At 32.3% G+C, this 27,979-nt stretch overlaps 1 protein-coding gene across 2 annotated transcripts; it reads left to right on the plus strand.

Moving 5' to 3' along the window:
• The first annotated feature begins 3,800 nt into the window (after positions 1-3,800).
• LOC124354880 (farnesoate epoxidase-like) lies at positions 3,801-27,979 on the plus strand. 2 transcript variants are annotated; one of them, XM_046805643.1, is made up of 10 exons: positions 3,801-3,907; positions 10,786-10,879; positions 11,434-11,670; positions 19,380-19,531; positions 19,716-19,949; positions 22,013-22,127; positions 22,568-22,748; positions 26,605-26,722; positions 27,285-27,426; positions 27,628-27,979. In XM_046805643.1, the coding sequence occupies exons 2-10, from the start codon at positions 10,795-10,797 to the stop codon at positions 27,807-27,809; spliced, it is 1,446 nt and encodes a 481-aa protein (XP_046661599.1). In that variant the 5' UTR covers positions 3,801-3,907; positions 10,786-10,794; the 3' UTR covers positions 27,810-27,979. The 2 variants fall into 2 exon arrangements, with proteins under 2 accessions (XP_046661599.1, XP_046661600.1); XM_046805644.1 differs by having other exon boundaries at positions 3,830-3,978.

Here is a 27,979-nt window from a genome sequence, read left to right on the forward strand (position 1 = left end):
ACATCTGCTCCGCAAAGGTGTATAAGATATAATATCTAGTAAATTTATTTTGGTATATTGTATTCTATTATCAATTTTTTATAAGTAGTCTTTTAAGAAAAGCTACTTATAAATCCAAAATGGAGAAATCGTGTACTGTAATTTTAATAAGATATATATATTAAATTCCAACGTATTAAGTTAGTAATATCTTAACCATTGTTTATATTAACTTTCCTTGAATATATTAGAAATATGTCAGCTTATAATCTGCATAAGTGCAAAGAATTTCAGTATTATGTTAAATTCCAATTAAATACCCTTTTATTTGATTTACTTTGGTTATTAAAATTGAGATTTATATAAATTGGTAAGTTAAAAAATTAAATTGTTTTAAAATGAAGTCAACATTTAATTTAGCAAGTATTGTTTTGAATACTGAAACTATGTATATAATAATTTAAAATACAGATGCGTGATAGTATAGAATATGGTATTACAAAAATACTGTATTAATAAATAGATTAATATAGGGTATTTAAAAATTATTGTACCAAACTTAAAAATACTATAGCGTTTTTAAAATACTAGTCTATAAAGTATGAAACAATATTTATCACGGTGCTGTTCTGTTGATGTGTCTGTCATCCTCAAAAATGTTGAAATATTTCATCATATTTTTGTTATATAACAGAGATGAGTCAAGGTACTCAACAAGGTTATTTTTTGTTCTCAGTTATATCCTGTAAGTTTTTGAGTGTTACATTTTTCTCATCTTTCCTGATTATTAGTCATACAATTAGTCAAACGGTTTTGGCTAATTTGTGTTTTTAAATCAATCCCTCTAAAAATTTCTTTCTTCACAGTAAGTTTCTTGGGTTTGCTTGGTCTCCAAATAGGTTTGTTTGAATAATATATTTTATTTAGACCTTAAGATATTGGTAGATCCAAACATTTCATCGACATTCAAAATTTTAATAAAATAATATGAAAAATAGTTTATTTTTTATTATAACATAATTGTAGTATTCTTCTGAAAAGTTTGAACAAGTCAAATGACCATAAAATATAGGTATAAAGAAATTCAATTAGTATACCAATCAATAGACAGGACTGCTTTTTTTAGATGATGGGTATTACCAGGTAATAGATCCGCAATTTGAAGATGTTAATAAGGATTTAAACTTTAATAATGGTTCAATTAGTTTAATAAATTGTTGCAAAACAGTAGTTTATTAAATTAAAAACTTCCTTAACCCTTAGGGAATTCACAGAAATAAAAAGAATGATTAAAAGTGTTCAGGTTTTAAAATTATGTTTATTTTTTAGTTTTGAAGGATAATGCATATTTAATTTATAATTTATTTATTGAGCATATATAAAATATAAATATAATTGTGAACAAATGCTGAAAAGGTTAAGTAATTTGAATAAAATATAGTCAACTTATGTAAAGAATAAACTTGCAAGACTTTGAGGCAATATTAATATATAAAAATGGGTTACTATATTAAAACAAGAACAAAATTATATTTTTAATGAAGGGAATTGAATTTATTAAATATTGGTAAATTAAAAATAGGTGAGAACCTATGTGCTCAAATTTAAAGAATAATATTAAAATAAAACTATAACTTAACAAAGAAATATTGTCACATAAAACTTTTCACAAAAAGCCTCACAATAATATATTATTGCAGACCTTCCAAAATTGTATACCCACAAACAGTGGCGCACCAATGAGGGGGAAGGACAAACAGGACCCATCCCCCCTAAAGATCATTTTATTTCAAAATAATAGATTGCCTAATAGTATTTTTTGGCCTAAAAAGAACATTTATGTTGAAACCAGCCATAGAACTTTGAAATCAGCCATAATAAATATATAAATTAAAACTATGAATATTGTAATTTGTGAAATACACTGCATCGCACATATAATAGTTCAGTGTGTTCAAAGCAATTAATATTTGAATTTTACCGTCACGCAGCAACTATAAAAGTGAGGTTAATTCTTACTATTTCTCGTGGCTTCTGCCTGTACCTAGTACTTTCAGTAACCAAGCACAAAATGTACTCGTACTGATTTAGAAGCATACGTTACAGAGTAATCCTAAAATGGTAAACGTACATGTTCCAGTACTGTAACTGCTAAACCCAGGAATGACAGTAACTTATTAATGCACTCATAATTGTTTAGAAGCATATGTCACAGGGAACTACTAAAATGGTAAAGGTAACTGTTCCAGTACTGTTACTGCTAAACCCAAGAATGACGGAAACTGTGCAATGTACTCGTACTTGTTTAGAAGTATACATTACAGAGTAGTGCTAAAATGTACAGCTAATTGTTCCAGCTACTGTTACTGCTAAACGAGTCTGATTTGCGGTAACTTGTACCTACTCTCAGGACAGAGTATCTTTTTATAGTAGTCCCTTCGTGATTAGTTGTGACTGTAGTGACAGAGTTTCCCGAGTTCTGAGCAGTTCTGAACTGTGTTAGTTTGTTGTTATTCGTTGTTACAATGAGGCAACACTGCCTTAAGCGCAGACTTGAGATTTGTACAGTTACTGATAAATTAACAAAACTTGCTCAATTCAATCTGTGTTAAAAATTCAACATTTTAAATTGTGGTTTATAAAATTACACGCTTAAGACAATAACTCAGTTCCAGAACGTGACCATTGCCGAATTTTGTGAACCATCCAGTCAAGTATAAAAGATAAGATGATAATTTAATAACAACTTTATCTTCATAATATTATAAATTCTAAAATTACGTATTCAATTACAGTACACTTGTATACTGTATATCTTGTTTAAACAGTTGGTCTTAATCGGATCAGAAGCTTATGAATTATGAATGTTCAAAGTTGCAGTTTGATTGTAAAGCTCAAACTGGTATAGATATTTTCGCTTTCATCGATATAAAAACTGGAAGTTATTGTTAGTGAACAGTTTTGTATGTTGACAAACAGAAATAAACAAACTAAATTTTAATACTGTAGCATAGCGCTATTAATTAATTTGAAGTCAACTTCCAAACTCAGATATCTATGCTTTTTTATCCAAGAGCAGACATCTAGATTTAGCTTTGGTCTTGATTTGTGATTAAAACTTAACTATTTTGTACAATATCTTTTTAAAGTTATAATACAATTCTGTTTTAGTTAAATATAATTCATATAAACTGTATTTGTTGCAGATGATATTAATTATCCCTGTACAGGTATAAGATTCCTGTTGATTGGTGGTAGAGTGATTTCACTGTAAACGATACACTCTGACCCGATTGTTGGCCTCCTTTCATTAGTTCAGAGGTACTATAAAATAAAGATTCTAGAACCTAATATTTCAAAATTTTCTCAGGGGATGACCCCAAGACCTCCCTATTAATATCGGGAATTTCCATGCTCCTGACTCCCCAGTGTTCCGGACCCTCTCCCCCTCCAGAGAAGAGTTCTGGGTGCGCCACTGCTCACAAATTAATGAAGAACTCTAGCAGAAGTGTGCCTTTATAAGGTACTTAATACATAACTATACAAACATCTCAACGTTTTTGGCCAGCGTGAAAAAGTAAACAATAATATTCAGAAATTAAAAATTAAGCATTATTTTTATAATTTATATTTTTGAAGTAAAGACCAAATTCTGCAAGTTCAGTAAAGGAGGTTAGGTTAGTATGAATAGGTGAATCATGACAAAGAACAAGCATTTGGTGCAATGATGATGCAAGGTTTTGTTAGATTTCCACTTGACATTGAGAGGCTAGGTGGGCAAGTTATCAGCACTGTTTGTCAGTTAGTGAGGACTGAAGGGGGGGGGCATCAGTGTTACCTTGGTGGTTGTGAGACATATTGGACAGTAGTGGTCATCCATCTCTATCTGAACGATACATTCCTACATTCATTATATTGTTACTGGCAGTGAGTCTTTACATAGTTAATATAATTATAAGTTTTGTACGAAATCATTATATTTAAGCTTACATCTACAGGTAAAATGAAATATTTTGTACAACCTACTTTTAATAAATATATTGTTGTAGTAAATAATATTATATTCATTATAAAATAAAGTTGATTTTTCATATTGTGCTATATTAAACAATTTTAGATTAGTACATCATTTATTTATCAGATGATTAATATTTAATCATAAGTATTATAATCTTTCAAAGTGAACATTATTATAAAACAGACTCTATTTTATTGGGATTAAAGATAGTTCAAAGTTACGTATATTTTAATATTACTTTTTATATTTAAAATTTCCAATCCAATTGTAATATAAACTTTGCTTTAGAAATAACATTGTTATTTAATCAAAATAATGTTTTTATATTTGAAACCAATTTTTCTGAATTTATGCCAGAACACTACTTTTTCTGTCTGAGATTTTAGGCTCTTAACAATACATGTTAGTCTGGAATGTTCTGCATTTGCATGGTTGTTAATTTGGGTTAAAAACAAACACATTACTCAAAACAGATTTGTTTTAAAACAAAGTGATAATTCCTACTTTTGACTTTAAGTAAGGTTTATTTTGAATAAATAAATGTGCTTTTCTAGTGAAAACACTAAATTTGATGAGTTTGTAAAATCTATACTTATTTGATCACACTGTAAATTTCTTAAACACACACTAGCAATCAGTAGATTTTTCTATTCAAATTGTGTTTTTATTTTCATAACATATCTCTTTTTCTTACACACTTATTTTCATCTGTATTTAATTAGGAATAACGATTTCAGCAAGTAGATATAAATTTACTATCAAGATTTGATGTAAGCCATTTTTTTAAAGAAAAAAAAGAAAGCTTGTGCTAATTATGTTGATATATCACTCAATAAGTGTAAAGTGGCATGGAACATTAGTTTCCACAGGAAAACACACACACACACACACACACACACACACACACACACAAGAAATGGAGCTTGATCAAGAAAGTCTTAACTCACATTTTATTGGGAGTGAAAAAATAGTATCATATTTCCAAAATTCTAAAGGTTTTGATCACTATTTGATTTCAAACTATTTAATTAAGAAGACAATTCATTACGTTAGTGAACCTCTAGCTTTTGTTCTGATTCATCACCTTCAAAAATGGTATTTTTCAGATTTACTTAACATTCATAAAGTCAATCCAGTTTTTAAGAAGGGTGACAAAAGATTACAAAAAAATTACCACCCAGTTTCATTAATTTCCATTAAAATGTGTTTTTTAATCTGTAATGCATAATAAATTAAGTTTCTATTGTCATAACAATCATCTAATTTCAAACTGTGAATTTGGTTTCTGTAAAGGATTATCAACAACAACAGCTCTTCTAAATTTAGTGGTGAAATCAATTAAAGCCTTTGAAAATAACAAAAATTGTAGCTCTTATTGTGTGTGACTTAAGTAATGCTTTTGAGTGTGTACCACATGGTATATTAATCAATAAGCTAAAATGTTAAGGTGTTGAAATTGAATCCATAGATATAATTACACCATACCTAACTGGTAAGAAGCAGTATGTTTCAGTTACAGGACATTATCATTGTTGAATGATAGTATGGGAGTTCCTCAAGGATCCATTCTTGGATCTTTTTTTACTGTTACAATCAATGACTTGCCACTATAATTTAAATACACAATTAATTATATATGTTGATGACGTGATCTTAGTGGCTTCTCTTAGTAACCTAATAAATATTGAGGCAATTATGGAAGATGCAAAACATATCGCCATTAATTGGTTTTCATCACATAAACTTTCTTGCAATGGAGAAAAAACCCCAAAATATCTTCCAAGCTTGAGCCAAGTTATTGACCTTAATACAGTAAAACTATTAGGTTTCAATGTTGATAGTAAACCGAATTGGCAGGCTCATATAAACAGCACTATTAAAAGATTGAATAGAGTTGACTATTTAATCTGGAAACTCAGAGACATTCTTGAAATTCGATATAGTGGCAATCAACAACTTGCGACTATATTTAAATACTCACCCTAATCATAGAAATGAAATCTAATTGTTACAAAAAATGTCATTAGGACATATAATGTTTACATTTATTCTTTGCTTATATATGTAATATTTACATCCTTTTTGAGAATGACATTCGTCGAAATATTAAAAGATTGTATGAAGTCTTTTTTCTTTAATTGTTGTAAGAAGCCACTGCGCATTTATTTTCTGTATACAGGGTGGAAAAAAAGTATGGAAACGCTTTCACTAATTTTGTATGGCTTCACTTATACAAATTAAATTTTGTACATCACCACTTGTATTAAGAACCTAGTTTTTGAAACCAGTGGGGACATTATTTCTTTTTCAGGGGGACGGCCCATGAGGAGTCGGACGAAAATCTTAAATGTAAGCATAGGCCGAGTTTGGTATCAAATTAAAGGTATTAGTAAAGAGAAACTCATTACCGCAAACGCGCACTTAAAAAGGTTGACCCTATCCAGAGTACGGGCCGTTTGAATTTCATAAGTAACGTTTTTGATTAATTATTATTTCTCCGCAATTTCACAGTCTCAAGTAAACTGTTCTGACTGAAAATGACACTTTATAGAACACAATTATCCAAAAGAATTAAATTAAAAATTATCTATGTATTACAAAAAATAACCATACCTTTTAAATGCGGTGCTCAAACTGCTCTCCAAACACTTGTTGGCAATGAGCTAGTCTATTATAAAAACCTACTGCAGTCACATTTTGAAGCATCTCGGGTGTAATTCTTCTTGCTTCTTCTAATAAACGATTTGTCAGCTCCTCAATGTTGGCTGGTTTAGTTTTATACACATTATCTTTTAAGAAGCCCCACAAAAAGAAATCTATTGGATTAAGTTCCGGTGACCTAGCCGGCCACTCAACGGTTACCCCTGCGACCAATCCAACGGTTAGGAAACACTTCATCTAACAGATTGCGCACCCGCAAATAGTAATGGGGCGGTGCTCCATCTTGCTGAAACCATACTGCATTAAAATTTGCCCCAAGAAGAGCACGCACTGCTGGCAAAATGTTATTTGTCAACATATTGAAATAAATTTCGCCTGTTAGATTTCCATCTATCACAAACGGTCCTACAATGTTATTGTTTATTATTCCAGCCCACATATTCACTTTCTGAGGCCTTTGTGTGTGGCCTTCTATCATCCAGTGTGGATTATGGTCGGCCCAGTAACGGCAATTATGCCTATTAACTTGTCCATTAACAAAGAATGTAGCTTCATCTGAAAACAATATCGAACTTAAAAAATTTTGAATTTCGTCACACTTTCTCATCATTATTTCGCAAAATTCAGTCCTTTGATCAAAATCATTCTCTGCAAGTTCTTGGGTTAGGGTTACTTTAAAAGAGTGATACTTGTTTTTGTGTAAAAACATTCAACACTGAGGTATGGCTCATATCAAGATCTTCTGCAGCCACTCTGGCCGAGGTGCTGGGATTTTCAACAAATGTTTGGAGTACATCCAAAGATTTTTGTTCATTTGTTGCCTATTTAGGCCTGCCACTTCTTTCGCGATCTTTGACTGTTCTAGTTTCTTCAAATATTTTTACTGTCTTAAGCACTGTTGACTTAGCCTACTAATTGGGGAGTCTATCAAGAAAAGTGTCATTAAACAAAATGCGCTGTTTCTTCATAGGGACGAAATAGATATCCATAACCCACGCATCATAAGCAGCGTGATTCTCTCAAACTCACTAAGTGACATTGCTTTTAAAAACTAGTAGAATAAAAATGTAAACACTTAAGTAAACAAATTTACAACTATCACAGTACCTTCTAGTGAAGATTTTCAACTTTATCTTACGTGAACGAAATTATAAAGTAGACTAAAAACCAAGCTGATATTAAAAATACAAAACTGTGGAGTTTTGCTGTGACAGTACTGTTTGTATTGCCTAAACCAGTTTATGTTTGCCTGAGATAAAAGGGCTGGAGGTACTGGACCTTAACCTCATGTTGATAAGGAATTACGGTGGTATTATGGAATACTCTCAGTTTCTTGAAGAAAAGACAGGAAAACCCCTATTTACTGTTATCCAACAAAATGTAGAGGTAAAAAAAATAATTTTTTGTTGGAAATTGTTTTTCAAATTTACATAACCGACATAAAACATACTACTGAAAGTAAAATAGTTTACTTCACAAGACAAAAATTACTAAATTTCTTTGTCATGAAATTCATACGGCCCGTACTCTGGATAGGGTCAACCTTTTAAGTGCGGTTTGCGGTAATGAGTTTCTCTTTACTAAACCTTTAATTTGATACCAAACTCGGCCTATGCTTACATTTAAGATTTTCGTCCGACTCCTCACGGGCCGTCCCCTGAAAAGATAAAATGTCCCCACTGGTCTCAAAAACTAGGTTCTTAATACAAGTGGTGATGTACAAAATTTAATTTGTATAAGTGAAGCCATACAAAATTAGTGAAAGCGTTTCCATACTTTTTTTTCCACCCTGTATACTGCTTTAAACAAAATCTAACTTACATAATTTAACCACTAGACAGAATACACACTACTATAATACTTGTAACAAAGAAAAACATGTGTGTTCCCAGTTACGGACTGTGTAAAACAGCAAATTCTGTTCAAATAATTTAATTATATTTCTCAATAAACTTCCTCTTTCAGCAAGAACCATTTATTCGAACAAATGTTAAATAGTTTTGTATGATTGGTTAGTAGAGAATCCTTTTTATTCAATTCAAGATTTTATGGATTAAATGCATATATAAATATGGTCTAAATATGATGTATCATAGATACGTGATTATTTTAAAGTTCTTACTTTTTTGATAATGCCTATTTCATTATGTAAATGTGATTATTGGCAATGAAGTATTTGATTTTAATTGTTTTGATTTATATATTTACCCAAATGATAATAAGTAATACCTTGGATTCAAACTTCTAGTACTATGCACTAACAATCTTACTTAGGAAAATGTTTCTAACTTTTGCACACTCTGTGGTAATAATTCTTCTCTCAAAATAAACATAAATTAGAAACAACTTTGATTCATTGAAAAAAGTAAAGATTATCCATAATAAGCCAAACTTCAAATGTATACAACCATTTGTGCCAGCTCAATCTATTTAAAAATTTAAATAGACTGAAAGCTTTATCCAATTAATTGTATTTTAATTAAACAAAACAGTATAAACTAAGTTACATTGCACCTAGAATCTTATGAATATAGAACGTATACACTTACATCATGTATAAACACTTAGAAACATGTATACATACTGAATACATTTTTACTAGTAAATTCTACATCTAACAAAATGTGCTCTAATTTTCATATGGTATGAAGGGTTGGGCAACTTTAAATAATTATATTTATAAATATTTTAACAATTGATGTGGCGGTTTCAATGTGAAAGTCAAATTACAATGAAAACCTTTCTAACTCCATTATTCACACTCAACTCTTATGAACTGGTGAACACCACCACTTATGAACATGATGTCCTACTTTGTATTTTTATTCTGTTGGTATGATTTGTATTGATTTATTTTCTAACATTTTGAATCTTGAATCTATTTATATTTGTCTTATTAATACTATAATTTGTTAAAAGATAAATATAGTTTTAGCACAGTTCAGTTCGTAGGAAGATAAGTTCATAATCAAGTGTCACCTTGAAAGACAATGAAAGTTTTCAATAGTTATATAAGTTTTCAAGGTTGATTCACACAACAGTTTAAGTTGTTTATTTCATCAACTGTTTGTACTATTGTTTACAATATGAATCTTGATACCTTGAAGTAGTGACATTGAAACCTTACAACATACCAAAACTATTGATAAATTATTCCTATAGAATATTCTGCTTTTAAGTTTTATGTCACAGGCCTTTACTTTTGATATAATCAATTTTTCACAATAACATCTTTGAACAACAACTATATTTATACTAATGAAATATAAAACAGTACTGTCAATTTGTGGTACTCAATTTAAAAACTTTAAAGCCCTTTGTCTATTTTTTTCTACATTAGAACATATTAGAAATAACATTTTTATCAAATTCAATATTAAAAGCTTTAATCATTTTATTATAAAAACATTAATTCCAATAGTTATTATAGTCACCTCATATAGTTGAAATGACACTATATCATAAAACAACGTAAACAGTCATAATCATGGATCTTTATTTAATCATAAATCATTATCATAATCATAATCATTAAACATAAGTTGATTCAAAAGATTGTCTAATTAAACAGCAATACTGAACTATCTAAAGTACACAGTGTAAATTCTCTCAACTCCATGTGAAGATTCATGATTATAATGTTTACACTTATGTAATCTAACAAAGAAGAATTTGTGACTGAAAATGTTATATAGCAATAATGGACCAGCTATAATAAACAATGTTAATAATGAGTTATAAAACCACTCTAGTAGATGCTCTGGGCTAGAAATCTGTAATTTGCTATAAACTGTAATTGTAACAGCTGTAATTGTAATAACTGGCCACTCCCTCACAATGTTTTAAAATATCAAACAATTTGACTGAGGAAATATTTTCGCTAAAGATTAATATTTATAAAATACTTTTTATATTGTCTCTACATTTTTTTCTAGCTAAATAAAATACTTTATATAGTTCACATTTCAATATATCAATAAATTGAGATTGGTTTGGAGTCTGGGTACAAAGACTAGCACAGATAATAAGTGACTTAAATAGAATTACATCAAAATTATTGCATTGTAGCGTTTTATGAACTCCACTGGCCAAACAATAAGTGTGTTTTATTGTTTGTTATTGCAGGTTTACTAATAATGATTGAAACAATAGTTTTGTTCATTGTTTCTGCTCTACTGCTGTATCTTTGGATCAAAAGAAGACCAAACAACTTTCCTCCAGGTAATGTCACAACATTAGCAGTTTCTTATATTTAATGAAAATATTTAAAAAATGAAGTTTGAATGTTGAGTTTAGCTACATTTCACTTTCCACTTGGTGCAGCGTCTGAAATCTGACACTATTACAGACTTGACTCCTGGAATCTGTCCACATCTGAAGAGATGCAAAACAGTCGGTGATGAAGAAGTCCAAAAAAAAAAAATATTTATGTCATTTCAACAGAGTCACCTAGACTACAAAAGAGGTCTATCTGGTTTCCCAAAAGCCATCCAGTTTAATCAAGATGAAGAGGCATCTTATTGTTTCATCAAGTGCATGGTTGAGGGCACTACGGTGTTTCAGACACGATCCTAAAATCCATGGTAATGTCACATTTCAGACACTGCACTAAGTGGAGGATGAAATGGAGCTGAACTCAACATTCATATTAATGAAATTTAAAAATATTTATTGAATTGATGATTTAATTGAGCATAATCATTAAGAATACAAGAAAACTTTTAAAAATAAACTTTTGGATATGCAGCTTTTAATCAAAATGTGTCTGTTCAAAGGTCCTACCCCATTGCCTATCATTGGTAATATACATCAGATGCCTCGAGGTCACTTCTGGATTGCCATGGACAAGTGGTCTAAAAAGTATGGACCAATCATAGGCTTGAGTGCATTTGACACCTTGATAGTTGCAATTACTGAGATTGATCATATTGTTGCTGCGTTACGCAAGGAGGAATTTCAGGCACGACCTAACAACGTTGTTATACGGGAGAGGATGTTTGGAAAATTATTAGGTAATGTTGCTAAGTAAAAATTAACAGTTATTAAAAACTTCTTTTCAATGGTTATGTAGGTAAATAATTCATAACTAGGAAAGAACAACCCTAACATGGCTGCTAGTAATATAGTTTTCTTACAATGACAATTAGTACACTATTTTTTGTCTGTTAAAAAATATTTCCAAAATCAATACCCGTTTTATAAAAAGGAAAAGTCAGTCTCCTTTTAATCTTACTTTGTCTATACTGCAAAGCAGTGGATCTCATTGAAGAGCACACCGAACAGGAAGATTTGGAATGAATATGAGTATGCGAAAATAAATTAGATATGCCTAATTCAAAGTAAAACATTTAGCTGCTGTATTTCATATATTTTTAAAATTTTCTGGGGCTTTTTTAGGAGGAGGGGGGAGTTTTTTTTTATCTTCCTTGTTTTCCCCATAGTTACACCACTGCTCTTGTAGTCTGTACAGAGATCTTTACAAACAGTAGGGATGAGTGTCAGTTTACTATGAAGTTTACAGTACTGTTAATAACTGTCTGGATAGGATTTTAACTGATGTTATCTCTAATTCATACTCAAAGTCTGATAACTTGGAGACCATGCTGCTCTTCCTTGCTTTGTTCTCCTGGTTCCTCCCTTTCTTTACTAAGTAGAAACACCTTGGATAACTATTCTTATGAGTTTTGAAATGAAATGAAACATAGATTTATACATTTAGTGGATGCCTTAGATTACCAAACAAATAGTAGGGATACAGCAGAAGAAAAATCTGGAAAGGTGAAGCGGCCTGTTAATGACCCACGATATTCAAGGTTACCAAAAGAAGTGAACAAATTACCCAACTCATCACAACATCTGTAACTCTAAAGTTCATTTGGTAAATACTGGTTCAACCTTGGTGAACCATGCTGTTGCATAAGCACCTGGCATGGGTGTATCCAGGGATCGATAGTGGGGGTCAAAATTCCTTCTAAAATTCCGCTTTAAATTCTAAGTTTTTCAGTCAAATAAAATGCTTTAGTATAAATACTAATCTTAATTAATACAAAGATAAATATTTAATCTGAACCCAGCAGATCGCAAGAAAAGAGCCCATTCATGGTGCTGTGATAATAATATTAGATTTTCTCTTCAAATTAAATTAATTCGAGTTTGAATTCACTTCTATTAGAGTTTAAAACTGTCCGGAAAATCTTGAGCATGGTTACAGAGGCGCACTAATGGGGGTACGACTGGGCCTGTCCCCATCCCCCAGGAGCATTTTATTTTAAAATAATAGATCGCCTAATAGACAATAGACAATAGACAATAGACAATAGACAATTTTCTTTATTTCACATATTCATTAGAGAACAGTACAATGCGTCAATACATGAGATAGTTAAAGAATGTTAATAGTTGAGAGTTACAGGATTTAAAAAATTCTTGAATAGAGTAGAAAGGTCGCTCCTGGAGCCAGACTGTGAGATGTTTCTTGAGGTGGCGTTCTGGTTTTTCTCTGAGATGGACTGGTAGTTGATTGTAGAGCAAGGCTCCCTTATAGGAAGGCTTGCTTGTAAAGAGTGTTAGATGGTGAGGCGGCAGAGCAAAATCTGAAGCATGGCGTGTATTTTGGTTGTGTATGTCTCTTTGTCGGGTTTGATTGGTGAGAACAGCATGCATGATTGCCTCTTGCATGTAGAGCGCTGGGGCCGTCAGGATTTTGAGTTCCTTGAAGGCATCACGACAGCTTTCGAGGTAGTTTAGGCCTGCTAGACATCTTATTTGCCCTTTTTTGAAGTTTTAGGATTCTTTGCAGGTTGGTAGCAGATGTTCCGCCCCAGGTCACAATTCCGTACCTGAGATGAGATTCAAATAGTGCATAATAGGCTATCTTTGCAGTTTCCAGATTGCTTGTGTGTTTTACCCTTCTTATTACATAAGTGCTTGAAGAGAGTTTTTTACAAAGTAATTCTATGTGTGCTTTCCATGTGAGCTTTGAATCCATTGTAATGCCCAGGTATTTGACTGTATCCTGAGCTGCAGTTCCAGGGATTGGTAGAGGTAATTCTTTGTTTTTTGTGGTGAAAATTAGCTGTATTGTTTTTTTTCTCATTAAGGGCAAGGTCATTTCTTAGGCAATATTGTTTTGTGTAACTAAAAAGCAGTGTCAGTAGTTCCTTTTCAGGGTTTGAATGGATTTATTTGCTATGGTGAGGACTGTGTCATCTGCATACATTGTTGTTTCACAGTATTCCTTTATGGTAGTCTGGAAGATCGTTTGTTAGGAGGAGAAACAGTACCGGCCCCAGTACTGACCCTTGTGGTACTCCTCTGGCAATGCTTGTCATGTCAGAATAGATTTTTTTTCGCTTGTTTTGTTCTTCATGCTCAATTTCAACTATTTGCTTTCTGTCACTTAGGTAACTATGGAACCATTCTCCCGTCTTCCCATTTATCCCTAGGGACTTCATTTTGTTAAGGAGATGGTCATGGTTAAGGCAGTCGAATGCCTTACTGAAGGTCAAGAAACAGGCTAGTGACTGCATGTCCGTTGTCGAGTTGGTCAATGATGTACTCCGTTAACTGTATTAGAGCAGTAGTTGTTGACCGTCCCTTTAGGAATCCATGTTGCTGGTTGGTCATTAGATTTGCTTTGTTCTAGGTAGGATAATAGCCTATCTAAGACAATTTCTCGTAGATTTTTGAAAAGGTAGATATCAGGGAGATCGGTCTGTAGTTCATTAAGTCATTCATTGATCCACTTTTATGTTTCGGGTAGACCTTGGCTATTTTTAGCATAGTGGGGAATATTCCTTGTTGAAGCGATTTATTTATTAGAGCAGTCAAGGGTTTAGTGAGTTCATGTTTGCAGGTTTTGATGAGTTTAGCCGAGATCTCGTCTATACCCGAGGATGTTTTGGGTTTTAGGGAGTTTATGGCTTTTATAACGTCAGTCTCTGTTGCTGGTCGTAGATTTAGGTTGCTATTTGTCATGTTGGGTGGATTGTAGATATTAAATAGCCCATTGTTTAGGTTGTTTGGTTTTAGTGTCCTTTCTGCGAGACTGTGGCAAAGAAGGAGTTGAAGGTGTTTGCTACTTTTTTTGGGATCTTGCAGTACTTCCCCGTCTGTGACAATTTGCCATTTACTGAGATTTGGCCTGTTTGTTTTTTCTTTCGTTGTTTATTATTTGCCAAAGTGCTTTTGATTTATTGTCGGCCTGAGAGATGTGGTCTGATGTTTGTTGTTTTTTTAGCGTCTTGAGCTTCATGTCATATTCCTTTTTTCTCCGTGCTGATTCAGCTTTGTCTTCAGGTTTTCCAGTACAAAGTTCCTTGTTTAAGGCTTTCTATATACGAATTTTTTTTAAGGTGGTGCATTCATCGTCCCAGCAAGTTGTTTTCTTTCGGCGGAGTGATTGCTACACTTTTGAATGGGCAGCTGCTGTTTAGGACGGTTTGTATGATGAGGTGGAAATTTGTATATGCTTGATTTGCATCTTCCGCATTGTATATACTATTCCACTCGTGTGTTTTGAGCGTATCCTTTATGAGAGTCATGGTTTTCTTGTTAAAAATGCGTTTTCTCTCAGTTACAGTTCTGCTATATTTTCCTGCTGTCAGATGTAGTGTGGCCAGTTGGGATGTATGGTCCCGAAAGGCCAGAGAGAACGACTGAAGCTTGAATGGCTTCTTGGGGGTCGATATTCGTGCATATCCAGTCAATAGAGGTCTCTGTGTCTTTAGTGAGTCTGGTGGGGGGCAGGCTAAGTCTTTTGAGGTCAAATGATGTTAAAAATTCGTTAAGCTTCATGTTGTTACTGTCGTTTGCTCGGTTCCCCCAGATTGTCAACATTTATATCCCCGACAATGACCATTGGTTTGGTTGTTTGCCATGGCGCTTTCCAGCTGGTCCGTTAGAATGTCAATTGATTGCTCAATGTTTGATGTCGGGGGCCTATAAGTGCCAAGTACTTGGATTACTTCTTTGTTGATTTTTATCTCGAAAAAAGCTGTTTCACACACTAGCTCTGACTCTTCATTACTAGTTCTTATTAGTTTGATGGTCTTTTCTAATTCGTTCTTTACATATCCTGCGACCCCTCCTTTCTTATGTAACTTCCTGCAGAAGCCTCCTATCAGAGTATAGCCATCAATCCGTGTATTTTCTAAGTTGTCTTGTGTGAGCCCGTGTTCTGTTAGTATTTAAAAGGTCAGGTCTGTGATTGGCGAGGAAATGTGACAGTCTGTTTGTTTTACCAGCGAGCCAATTTATGTTTTGGTGGGCAATTTTTATTATATTTTGCTGAGATGGCTTGCTTTTTTTTTATTAGGTTTGAGTTCAGAAAAATTCTGAACCTTTTCCTCTTCCGCTGAGTCATCTCTAAAAAATGTAAATGTTGAGTCTCTGGAAAAATTTGTCTAGGGAGTGGTGATTTCATGGGTTTGGTCAGATTGTGAGATCAGTTCCAGATTGTCATTGAGTTGTCCAGTCAAGGTTGGGGGGACTTCCCCAGCAGTGTTTTGGTTCAGTTTTTTAGGCAGGGTTTGGCTGGCTCCCTCAGTAGTGTTTTGGTTCAGTTTTTAGACAGGGTTTGGCTGGCTCCCTCAGTAGTGTTTTGGCTCAGTTTTTTAGACAGGGTTTGGCTGGCTCCCTCAGTACAGTTAAAGTTAGTCATGCTCAAGCTATGTCCAGTGGTTAAAATATTACCTCTTTTACTATACTTGTTCAAGATGTTTGGTGAGGAACTCCTCGTATGTTTCCCCCTCACTAAGTACTTGTGCAGTACATGGAGGAGACATTTTTCCCATGCCCTGAGTTTTCGTTTACAAGTGAGGTGAGCGAGATTGTCGTTCACAGGAGTTGGGGATGGTTCTGGGAGGTGGCTATTCTGTTTAGAACGTTGGATGTTTTTAGGTAATTGAAATTCCTGGATGTTAGCTTTTTCAGTGGCTTTTGCCATTTGGAGGGAGACGCTAAACTTGTTTGTCTTCTTAATCCATTTTTGGCTCATTCCTGTTGTTGATGAAGGGGTTTTGTTTTTTCAGTGGTGTAGTCCGCATATGTTTCAGTTTTTTTTCTGCAGATTTGACTGACTCCTGGCGTTATGGGTAGGCTTGCATCTGTCGTGGGTAGGGGAATAGAGGACTCTGCCTCTGTTGTCCTTGTATATAAAATCAGTTTTTTGTTGCAGGTTTGACTGGCTCCTGAGGTCGGGGGGTGAACTTTGTTCTGTCGAGGTGTGGGTCAATATGTTTTCTAGATTTTTATTACAAGTTTGATTGACTCCTAGTGTGTAGTTTGATGCGTGGTGGGCATATTCAAAGTGTTAGTTATTTTTTTTTTTAATAGTCTATTTTATACAAAAAATACAATGAATGTTACTACTTTAAAATCAATCATAATAAAAAATATAAATTCAAACTTTATAACGATTTTAATTTACAAAATACATAGTAAATGCACATATAATAATTGAATTTTTTTGAAAACGTGTAAATTAACAAAACCTGCTCAATGTAATCTGTTTAAAAAATTAAATAGTGGCTTACAGAATTACATGCAGATAATAACTAAGAGTTCCATAATGTGACTAATGCCGAATTTGTGGACCACCTGTTCAAGAATAACAGTTAAGATTGTAATTTAATAACAACATTATTTTCATACTATTCTAAAATTACATACTCAATTATAGCAACATTGTATATATTTTGTACAAACATTTGGTCTTAATCAGATCACAAGTTTCCTAGTTATGAATTATCAAAGTTGCAGTTTGGTTGAAAAGCACAAAAAAACTAATATTTTCTTTGTTGTTATTGATATAAAAAACTGAGAGTTATTGGTAGTAAACACTTTTATACGTTGAAATGAAAAAGTAAACAAGCTAGATTTTAATACAACTTCAGTTATTGTAGCTCTATACTTTCAAACTGGGATATATAAACTTTTTGAACTGAGAGTAAATATCAAATTTAGCTTTTGTCTTGTTTTCTGATTTAAACTTAACTATTTAGTTCAATATTTTGAGCCTTATGATTAAAATTAGTTTTAGTTAAATAAGCTTTACATATACTGTACAGAAGATTTTAATTATTCTTGTACAAGCTTCCTGGTGATTGGTAGTAGAATGGTTTTACTGTAAAGTATACACTGTGACCTGATCTTTGTCCTACTGTCATTAGTTCAGAAGCACTACTAAATAACGATTTTAGGATTTAATATTTAGGATCCCCTACTGGTAGGGATTATTTTCATACCTTGGACAACCCCCAGAGAAGATTTCTAGGTGCGCCACAGCAAGGTTATAACTATCTTAGGGTCTCAAGTACTGTGGTAGACACTTCTTCCACAGACACCATCCTGACTTATTTCGAATGTAACATTGTAATGGTGGACAAAATTATGACTTTGAAGCTTACCAAAACATCTAAGCAGAAACAGGAAAATCCAAAAAGGGAGCAACCAGTCTATTGTTGAAGAGTCAAAGTGCTTGAGTCTTCAAATTACACTTCAGTGTGGACACGGTTCAAAGGTACATCCTTATTATCGCTGACACAAACTAGCCAGAGCAATTAAATAATCTCAATATAACTTAAAATACTTAGCACAAACAATGATAAATATTGCAGAGCCAAGGAACCTTTACTATCAGTTCAAAATATAATTGAATGTATATTTTATCTCAACCTAAGCTGACATGATGGACTCATAGAAACAGATGAAAATGTGAAGTTGGAAGCTTTAAATAAGTTTAGTTTTATAATCCAGGTCAAAACATACATAGACAGAATCAAACGCCAGCATGCGTTATGTAATTCAGTGTAATTTGAAGACTCAAGCACTTTGACTCGAAAACATCAACCAAAATCAGTAAACCTTAAAAATTGCTTCCCTCACTCAAAACAAGAGCCTACAAGTATGCCGTGGAACGTACCCACAAAACAATACTTACATAATGGCAAAACTAAATTTGGCCTCCTTCATATTGTCCGTTCTACTCAATAGCCTACAAAACAAACATACAATCTTGTTTGCTATCTTGAATGTATATCTTTACTTTTAGAGCCCTATCACAATCTAAAGACCCATTGTTATACTGTAGATACTAAATTATCAGTGCTATACTGTTATTATCACTAGCACTTTGTGACAGCTAAAGATACCACATGAAGATGAACTAATATTAACTCTGTTTCCCAGTGTTCACCGAAAATTAAAATTTTTGAAGTCACCTTTTAAAAATTACTAGTACAACAAGAATTTTTAATTTTCAAATACCCTGAGCCAAGATTTTAAGGAGATGCTTAGTAAAAATAACGATATGATGTTAATGTATCAAAAAGTGACTGGCTGAACAGTGTTAAAACACTTTAGCCATAAAAATATTAATATTAACAAATAAAGTTCAGAAAAACACAGCCAAGATTTAGGTGAAGATTAATTATTACTCAATGCTTAGAGATAAAACTATCAAATGGAGGTGCAAACTAAAAAAATCTTACCTGTTAGAACATCCTTTCAGATCTCTTGCAATCAAATTTTTATGAGTAAGTAAAACTACTTTGTGATAACTGAATTAACAAACTCAATATTCTGCCATCTCAGTTTGTACGTTATTGGTACCTAACTAAACTCTTACAAAATAATAATCTAAAGAGATTTGTTGTAACTCTTTTTCTTAAAAATTTGAAATTTCATATTGATGTATAAAACATTTCAATTTTATTCACAGGAATATTTTTTAGTTCCGGAGAACAGTGGTCTTCCAGCCGGAAATTTACTGTTAAACAAATGCGGGCTTTTGGGAAAAATGAGAAAGAAAATTTAATAGCTGATGAAATAAGCCAACTTATGGAAACAATTAAAGATGGATCTATTGTTCAGGTAAGTTTTATACAAACTGTTGAAATGAACAATATTTAACAAATTTTAATGTGTTAAATAAAATTTAAAAGTAAAAACATTTTATTTCATTCTTTTTAATTTATGAAAAACTATTATCAGTAGTCTTGGTTCAAAATTACAATTTATAATATTAAATTTATAATATCAAATTGATTTTTTACAGGGGAATGGTATGTTTGGACTAGCAGCCATCAATGTCATTTGGATGATAGTAGCCAGCAAAAGAATTGATTTCAATGACAAACGATCAATCCAATTTTTAGAAAACTTACATGAACTTTTCCGTCAAGGCAGTACAACTGGAGAAATAGAAGATATGTTTCCAATTTTTAGATTTGTGAGTAAGAAGTTCAAACATGATCAAGCTCTGACATATGGAATCTATGGTTTCATTCAGGTGACTAAGATTAATTTGATAATTTGAGTTAGTTTTGTAACATTAGTATTTAAATAAAGTAAAAAAAGTATCCTATTTTATATATACATATATATATATACATATATAAATATATATATATATATATATATATATACATACATATATATATATATATATATATATTATATATGTATATAAATGATTATATATATAATCAATTACATAAACTTATATATATATATACATAATTTCAATAAATATTGAATAAAAAAAGTATTTGCTCCACTGGGACTTGAACTCGGATCTCTCACTTGCAGGTTGAGTGCGCTACCACTACACCACAAAGCCCTTACTTTTTACGATTCAATTATTTTGTAATTAGGCAATTCTGTAACATATGTGTTCAAATAAACAAACTAACAAATAATCAAAAGACCAAATACCTGTAAAGCGACTTTTATTTTACATTCATTACATTTTTATACAGGGTGTCCCATGAAGAAATGGAGAAACTGTCAGGACTTGTTCTTACGGTGAAAATAATGAAAAAAGTTCATATACACATAGGTCCAGAAAAGCTTAGTTAGCGAGCTATACAGGGTGAAAGATTTCGACCAGATTTCAGTGCCACCGTTAAAAGGGAGCCCTATTAAATTATTTTGGGCGCTACCCAGGACGTAAAATTTAATGTATATTATGCAAATTGAACTGAAAAATTGAATAAAATTGGTACCAGACATCTAGCTGCAGTAATTTTTAAGATATCTGAAGAAATACGCAAAATTCGGTGTCCAAAAACAAGTTTCATTTAGGTTTCAAGTAGATTAACTTTGTTAAATGTGTAACAAACACGTAAAATTCTTTAACAAAACTTGTAAAGAATTAATTTCTTAAGATAATGATGTAAAATAAGCCAATAAAAATTATACGTAAACTTTAAGAAAATAAATTTTTAATTAAATAAATAACGTACGAAGAATAGACAAAATCGGTTACACTTTTTTTCTTCCTGAACGTACATGTTTTTATAAATTTTTATTTTAACTTACTAAACTAACCTTAGTTTAGTAACTGTTCGAAATTCCCTCCTTCACAATGCACACAGCACTCTGCTTGACGTAAAATATTTGTGGTGGCTCTGCGAATTATGTCTGGATTGTTTCTTATACTGTCAAATGCGTTGCGAATTCTAACGAGTAATATCAACTTTATGTTTATACTCCATAGCTTTGATATGTCCCCATAAGAAGTAGTCAAGAGGCGATAAGTCAGGCGATCGTGGTGGCCAGTTGATTGGTCCACCATGCCCAATCCAGTTCAAGAAATTAGCATTCAAATGATTTTCTTAATGTTTACGTATAATTTTTATTGGCTTATTTTACATCATTATCTTAAGAAATTAATTCTATACAAGTTTTGTTAAAGAATTTTACGTGTTTGTTACACATTTAACAAAGTTAATCTACTTGAAACCTAAATGAAACTTGTTTTTGGACACCGAATTTTGCGTATTTCTTCAGATATCTTAAAAATTACTGTAGCTAGAGGTCTGGTACCAATTTCATTCAATTTTTCAGTTCAATTTGAATAATATACATTAGATTTTACGTCCTGGGTAACGCCCAAAATAATTTAATAGGGCTCCCTTTTAACGGTGGCACTGAAATCTGAGCGAAATCTTTCACCCTGTATAGCTCGCTAACTAAGCGTTTCTGGACCTATGTGTATATGAACTTTTTTCATTATTTTCACCGTAAGAACAAGTCCTGACAGTTTCTCCATTTCTTCATGGGACACCCTGTATATAAATAGCAATAACCTAATTTAATTTAATATTACAGGTGCTTTTCGTGATTCAATCTTTATTGAAATTAAATTCTATTTCCCTTTATATAAAAATGTTAAATTATTGTATATTATAATATATATTTTAATATATATACATACATACACACTCGTATATCTATTTTTTAGTCCTTGTAATTATCTAAGAAACCAACAAACATCAGGTCTTTAAATGGATGGGCATTTATTAAAATACTACAAAATGTCACTAATCAAATTATTTGCTTGCTGTGCAGGAAACAATTCAAGAACACAAAGAAATCCTTGATCCTAACAACCCAAGAGATATAATTGACAATTATTTGATTGAAATTGAAAGAAACAAGAACAACCATCCTTCGTATTTCTCAGGTATTCAAATTTTACTATACCAACGATGGTCTGTCAGCACATTGTAAGGTAGTGTGCCATAAAATATTAGTACTTAACATTTCGATTTAACTCTTACTAAATGTACTTGCTAATATTTATTTCACTAAGGTGTAGAATTAAGATTGGATGGGCTGACCAGGTCATTAAAAAATGTATTGTCATGAAAAAATATGAAAATGAAGCATATGTTCACCCTACACTCAAGTCAATGTCTAATTGTGGGGCTGAATTACCTGCAACACAGACAGTCATTAGAGATCTCTATGCTCAATATCATCAGGATAATGCTAGACTACAATTCAGGAGTAACTTTATGTCATTGACATGCCAAGTGTTAAATTACAAGATTAAAGATCATACATTTATATCATCACTGTTTCATATTACTGACAATTAATTCATACACATACAATTTTCAGAGGAGGACTTGACTGTGGTTGCCAGTGATTTATTCTCTGCTGGAGCAGAATCTACCAGTAATTCTTGCGAGTTTGTACTTTTGTACATGATTCTCTATCCTGAAGTACAGCAAAAGATGCATGAAGAAATCGACCGAGTATTGGGGCGGTCAAGGAAACCGTTGTTAGAAGACAAAGCTAAGTATGTCAATAATCAAAATTTGTGTCATAGCATAATTAATATATATATATATATATATATATATATATATATATATATATATATATATATATATAAGTTTATAGTTGCAAGAATAGTTGCTAATAGTTCTCAACAAGAAAGGAGCCACAAAACATTTTAGGGTTCAAGATGACAGATACCGTATTTTCCTGTAGTGGACAAAAACAAAGTAAGGAAAGTACAGTCAACCGCTCATTCCCCATTTTGATAATTAATAAGTACTTGACTTGTTTCAATGTTGAGAACAATACTTCAGCAGTACATGTCAGTAATACTGAATTATTTAAATAATAATAATATTTTGCTAAAAGAGTAATTTAAAAATTTTGAAAATTTGGGGGAGGTTCCGAATCCCTTGGACCCCCTGCTGGCTACGTCCTCAGGTCTCAAATAGAACAACAAGGCTGCTTCAACTCAAGCTGATACTGTATGTGTGGAATGTTTGCAAACTACTAGAGTATACTTCCCTCTGTCTTCTCAGTGCCTAGCTTTACCAACACAGTTAGGTGCAGAGTGAGAGTTAAGGAAGTCATAAAACTGCTCATGAACTTGCATCCCTCTAAAAAATGTGACTTATGGCATCCCTCCATCCGATCTCTTGAAGTACAGTAATCTTCTTGTCCCTTCTCACAAAGCTTCAGGTTACAGTGCATAGCTGAGCTGCTTCTTTAGCTAGGAAGCTACATTAAGGGTAAAGAGTTCATAGTATATTTTGCCTCTTGTGTTTCATTAACCCTCTTTGGCTGTCATCATCAGCTGTCCCTCAGGGGTTATTGCTTGATGTATTCTTTTGTTATTTATATCAATACAATCCTTTGCAATTATTTTATTGAATCTGAACCTCTAATACTTTGTGGAACCACTCGAGACCTTCTGCCATGACCTGTTTCCCAAGTCACACATTAATGATGTAAGATGATCAAAGCTAACATCACTACTACAAAACATCAAAGCTGTGTATGGGGTCCCTTTCCAGAATCACATTTGATGCATTCAGTAGCTGGACTTTCTTCTTGGAAGAAGTCCAGAGTTTTCAGCTATTGAACAATGGGTTTCCTAGTTGAATGTTGTACCTATATAGTACTCCAGATAGCATCTTTGATTTAAAACAGGCTTAATTTGAATTGAAGAGCGAATTGATTTATTTTTTGCTGCTTTTCTGTTGAATATGTAGTGATGTTCTTGATGTAATCAGTGCATAGATTTAGACTCCATTACAGCTAGCAGAATTAACTTGTTTTGTCTAGATATTTAGTATACAATAAGTTATATTAGCATGTCTGGTGAACTGCATGTTTGTTAATGCTTTAAAGTTGAGGACACGCACAATATGGATTCGGATGCACGCACAATACTTACACAGAGCATGGTCATCAGACTAAATTAATCTGGTCTGACAGGCTAAACTAGATAGTATATCAATTGTTTTGATATAGAATTGCCATGCATATACAGTACAATCAATTCTTAACCATTGTTTCATTCAACACTACAAAAGCCCTTTTTACTACTTTGCTAATCCAAAGCATGAGGTTAAAAAAGATTATTGAGTTTAACTATCTAAAACTGCACTATCTAATGACGCATTGCTCATCAACTACAAAATATACTTTTTACTTGCTTCAAATATTAAAAAATTGTAATTGTATGAAAAACCAATTCAACAGGTTTGATTCAGTTTTGCTATTTATTCAAATTATTAGAGTTAAAATGGTGTGCACCATATCTTTTTAAAGGCCCTGTTACAAAAGATATTAAACATTTTTTAGTCAAACACAATGGAAACTGTGTTAGGGACTATATAGATGATCTTATTTTGATAAATTCAATTTATAAGTAACAAGTAGTCTTTGGCATAGTTAGTCCCCCATTGTTGCAGCATTCTCCAGTTGGCTTCACTAGTGGCCATCTTAATTTTAACTCAATAAGAACAATGTTAAACCTCAAACACTTTCACACCCTTAATTTTAATTATACAATCATGGAAGATGTCTTATTTTAAACGTATTAATATGCACCCAAATAATTTTAAGTTTTACCTTTTGACAATTTTATTGGTTATTTAGAAAAACTATCAAACGGTTTTTACTTTGTATTTTAATAATGAAAATGTATTAATAATATAATATAACATAAAAAAACTGAAAAATGTTTGCATCTACATTTATTATATTCTTTAGTAAGACATCTTTCATAAGTCCACAACCAAAAGTAAAGGCATAAAAGTGTGAGATTTAACATTCTTGTTATAGGGTGATAATCAAGGTTGTTTCACTACAGCCAGATCTTAAGGGAAACAATCCAAAAAACGTCAGCATAGGTTAAATTGTTCATCAATTTAAAGATGAGATGGGAAAATTAATACCAATGGACAGTAAAATAAACAATTCTCTCTAGTTCATTGAAATTCGAGTCAGATTAGTTGTAAAGTGTGGAATAATAGTGTTAGTAAGAGGGTAAATTAACACTACCGGTATTTTAGTTTTAATTAGTTTACTAGATAGACATGCACTTCTTGTGTTAGGTTGTGATGATAGATACTAAGAGTATCAGCTGACACCAGTGCCAAGGACAATAATTAGTTAATACACAATAATGCTAACAGAAAATTACTGTAAGTGGTCCTATAACCTCTGAAAGAAAGAATTTCTGGAATGCTTCTCAGGCTTCAAATGCTTAACAGCAAATGAAACTTAAATATAAATATATGTAAAGTTGTACATTATTAATTTAAATGTACATATTGGTGACAAGTTCTATTGATAATAACACATTTATATTATTATTTTTATAAACATATCTATTTCAAAACTTTTGAATTTGTTTGGTTAAAAACGCATTGCCATTTTTTAAATAATGATAATTTTAATGGTTCCAAGCATGTTTAATTTTTACTATGTACTTATGAAAATAAAGATTTAAAAATTAAATTGAATTGAAAATCTGTTTAGAACCTGGAAAAATTAGCTGTCATTTCAGATTAAATTGTTCCCTAACCCACATGAAGTTCTATCTAAAAAAGATTATCTATGTATATTTTTACTATTTAAAGTGATATTGACTATAACGCTTTAACTCAGGGATACAAACCACACTTATAGGAGCACCAACAGAATCCAATACTTACCAAATCTCCAGGAGGGTTCACTATACCAGTAAGGTTCCAGGAGGGATTAGTTTACTTATACTTTCTAGGTGAACCTACACTGTGTAAAGGAAAACTCGTGTCACTTTAATATAGGCAACCCTATGGATTGCACACCACTAACCCTAAATGTTGAGATATTGGGATACAAGGGTGAATCAATAGGTTTTGTCTACTGCGACAGATGACTTTTGGAGTTGGTAGGGCTCCTTAAGTGTTAAAAGCTGTTGCTAGTCAGGACAAAGGACATGCTACTCCTACCACTTTGGAGACGCTGGTAAGAGCTGGCCTCCCCTTCTTCCAAGGTGACATGTCTGAGATACTAGTCCGAAATTCTTCCTCATGGTTATCAACAAGTAATCGTAAAAGGTCCTTTTACGCAGAACAATGAATGGTTTTTAAACTTTTCGTCCTAAGAGAAAAAATTTACCAAACCAAGCAGATTTGATTCTTTAACCTACTTGGGTACCTAGTCATACTACAATAATTTACCATGCTGTACAAAGTTACATGTGGCTTTTGTAAATGAGACTAATCACCAATTGGAAGTTGTGTAGAATGCACTACACAATGGCAGTCCTCTACCAAGTGGAGAGAATCAGCAGAGTAGAATCATCGAGTGTTCCTCACTTTGTGAATGAGCCTAATTACCAACAAGTTTGTGTTGTGTAGGATGCACTACACGATGGCAGTCCTCAATGAAGTGGAGAGAATCAACAGTGTAGCACCAGCGAGTGTGCCTCACTTTTGTTCTAAGGACACTACGTTTGGTGGTTACTTCGTTCCTAAGGTACACTAACTAGTTTTGGAGATTAAAACAATTTTTATTTACATTAATGGTTTTATAAAGGAGTATTTCAAAAGGTAAATGTTTATATGGCTATATGTTAGCTTATGTGTATTAATTAAACAAAAGAAACATTACTGTTCTGTCCCAATAAATAATTTTTTTGTTTTTGTGTTGTGAGTTAGTTCTGTCTAATTCATGAAAATTTCTCTCATTTCGCTCATTTTAATGGAATTGGCAGACAACCTATGTCTTGTAATGCTATAACTTTGGTGTGTTGTCCCTTATTTGTAATGTTTTAGAGTTTCAGTAACTTGATACATAATTTCATACTAAGAATGGTACTTAATTCTTTGACAGTACCCAGTGATATTCGAGACAAATCCTAGTATTTCCAGTGCTAATATAACAGTATGAAATTTGAAACTAAAGAGTTTTAAGTAATAAACTTTGACTGTAACACAGTGATCTGTCAGAACAATCCTAGTATCTTCAGGGTTATCAGTAGAGACATTTGTATGCTAATCTCTATAATGTATCATTATAAAATGAAAATTGGTTTCAGGATACACTTATACTGTTAAATCTCAGAGCTGTAGGCTATGATCCTAAATACTGGAAAACCCCAGAAGAATTCATTCCCGAAAGATTTTTAAATGCTGACGGACAGTACATCAAGCCCTCCACTATGCCAACTTTTGGACTTGGTAAGTGTAAGAGATGATTTTTGTAACATTTTGAATAGATCAAACTATAAAAGATCAACTCTCAAGTATTTTATTTTTCTCTCAGGATGTACTCTGCTATAATTTTTTTGTCACTTTTACCACATGCTGTAATATTTTAATTCCAAAATGTAATAATCTTGTGTTATTGCTTCTACTACAAATTACATTTTTGTATTACAGGACAGAGAACATGTGTTGGAGAAATGTTAGCAAGAAACATTATATTCCTCTTCACTACGACTTTCTTTGAGAAGTTTTCCATCAGTTTACCACCAGGTGAACCAGAACCTTCCACAATGGCTCTTCCAGGGTTCACTACTGCTCCAAGACCTTTCAAAATATCCATAAAAAGCAGATACTAAGATGTCAATAGCATATAGTTACCAAAATTTCTCATGAAAAGACTAATCAGTGTTTTTAATAACAAAATTAGATTTATTCTATTTTTTTATTAATAGAAGATAGCTAAAATTTTACTTTAGTACTGTTTTAAGCACTTTTACTAAGTATAATAAAAAAATTCTAATTTACA

This window comes from Homalodisca vitripennis, chromosome 2, assembly GCF_021130785.1.
Source record: "Homalodisca vitripennis isolate AUS2020 chromosome 2, UT_GWSS_2.1, whole genome shotgun sequence".
Taxonomy (NCBI): Eukaryota; Metazoa; Arthropoda; class Insecta; order Hemiptera; family Cicadellidae; genus Homalodisca; species Homalodisca vitripennis.

Coding starts and splice junctions, on each gene's coding strand:
- LOC124354880 (XM_046805643.1), top strand. CDS start 10,795: ATGATTGAAACAATAGTTTTGTTCATTGTTTCTGCTCTACTGCTGTAT. Junction 11,671..19,379: donor GATGTTTGGAAAATTATTAG/GTAATGTTGCTA, acceptor TTTTATTCACAG/GAATATTTTTTAGTTCCGGA. Junction 22,128..22,567: donor CCATCCTTCGTATTTCTCAG/GTATTCAAATTT, acceptor TACAATTTTCAG/AGGAGGACTTGACTGTGGTT.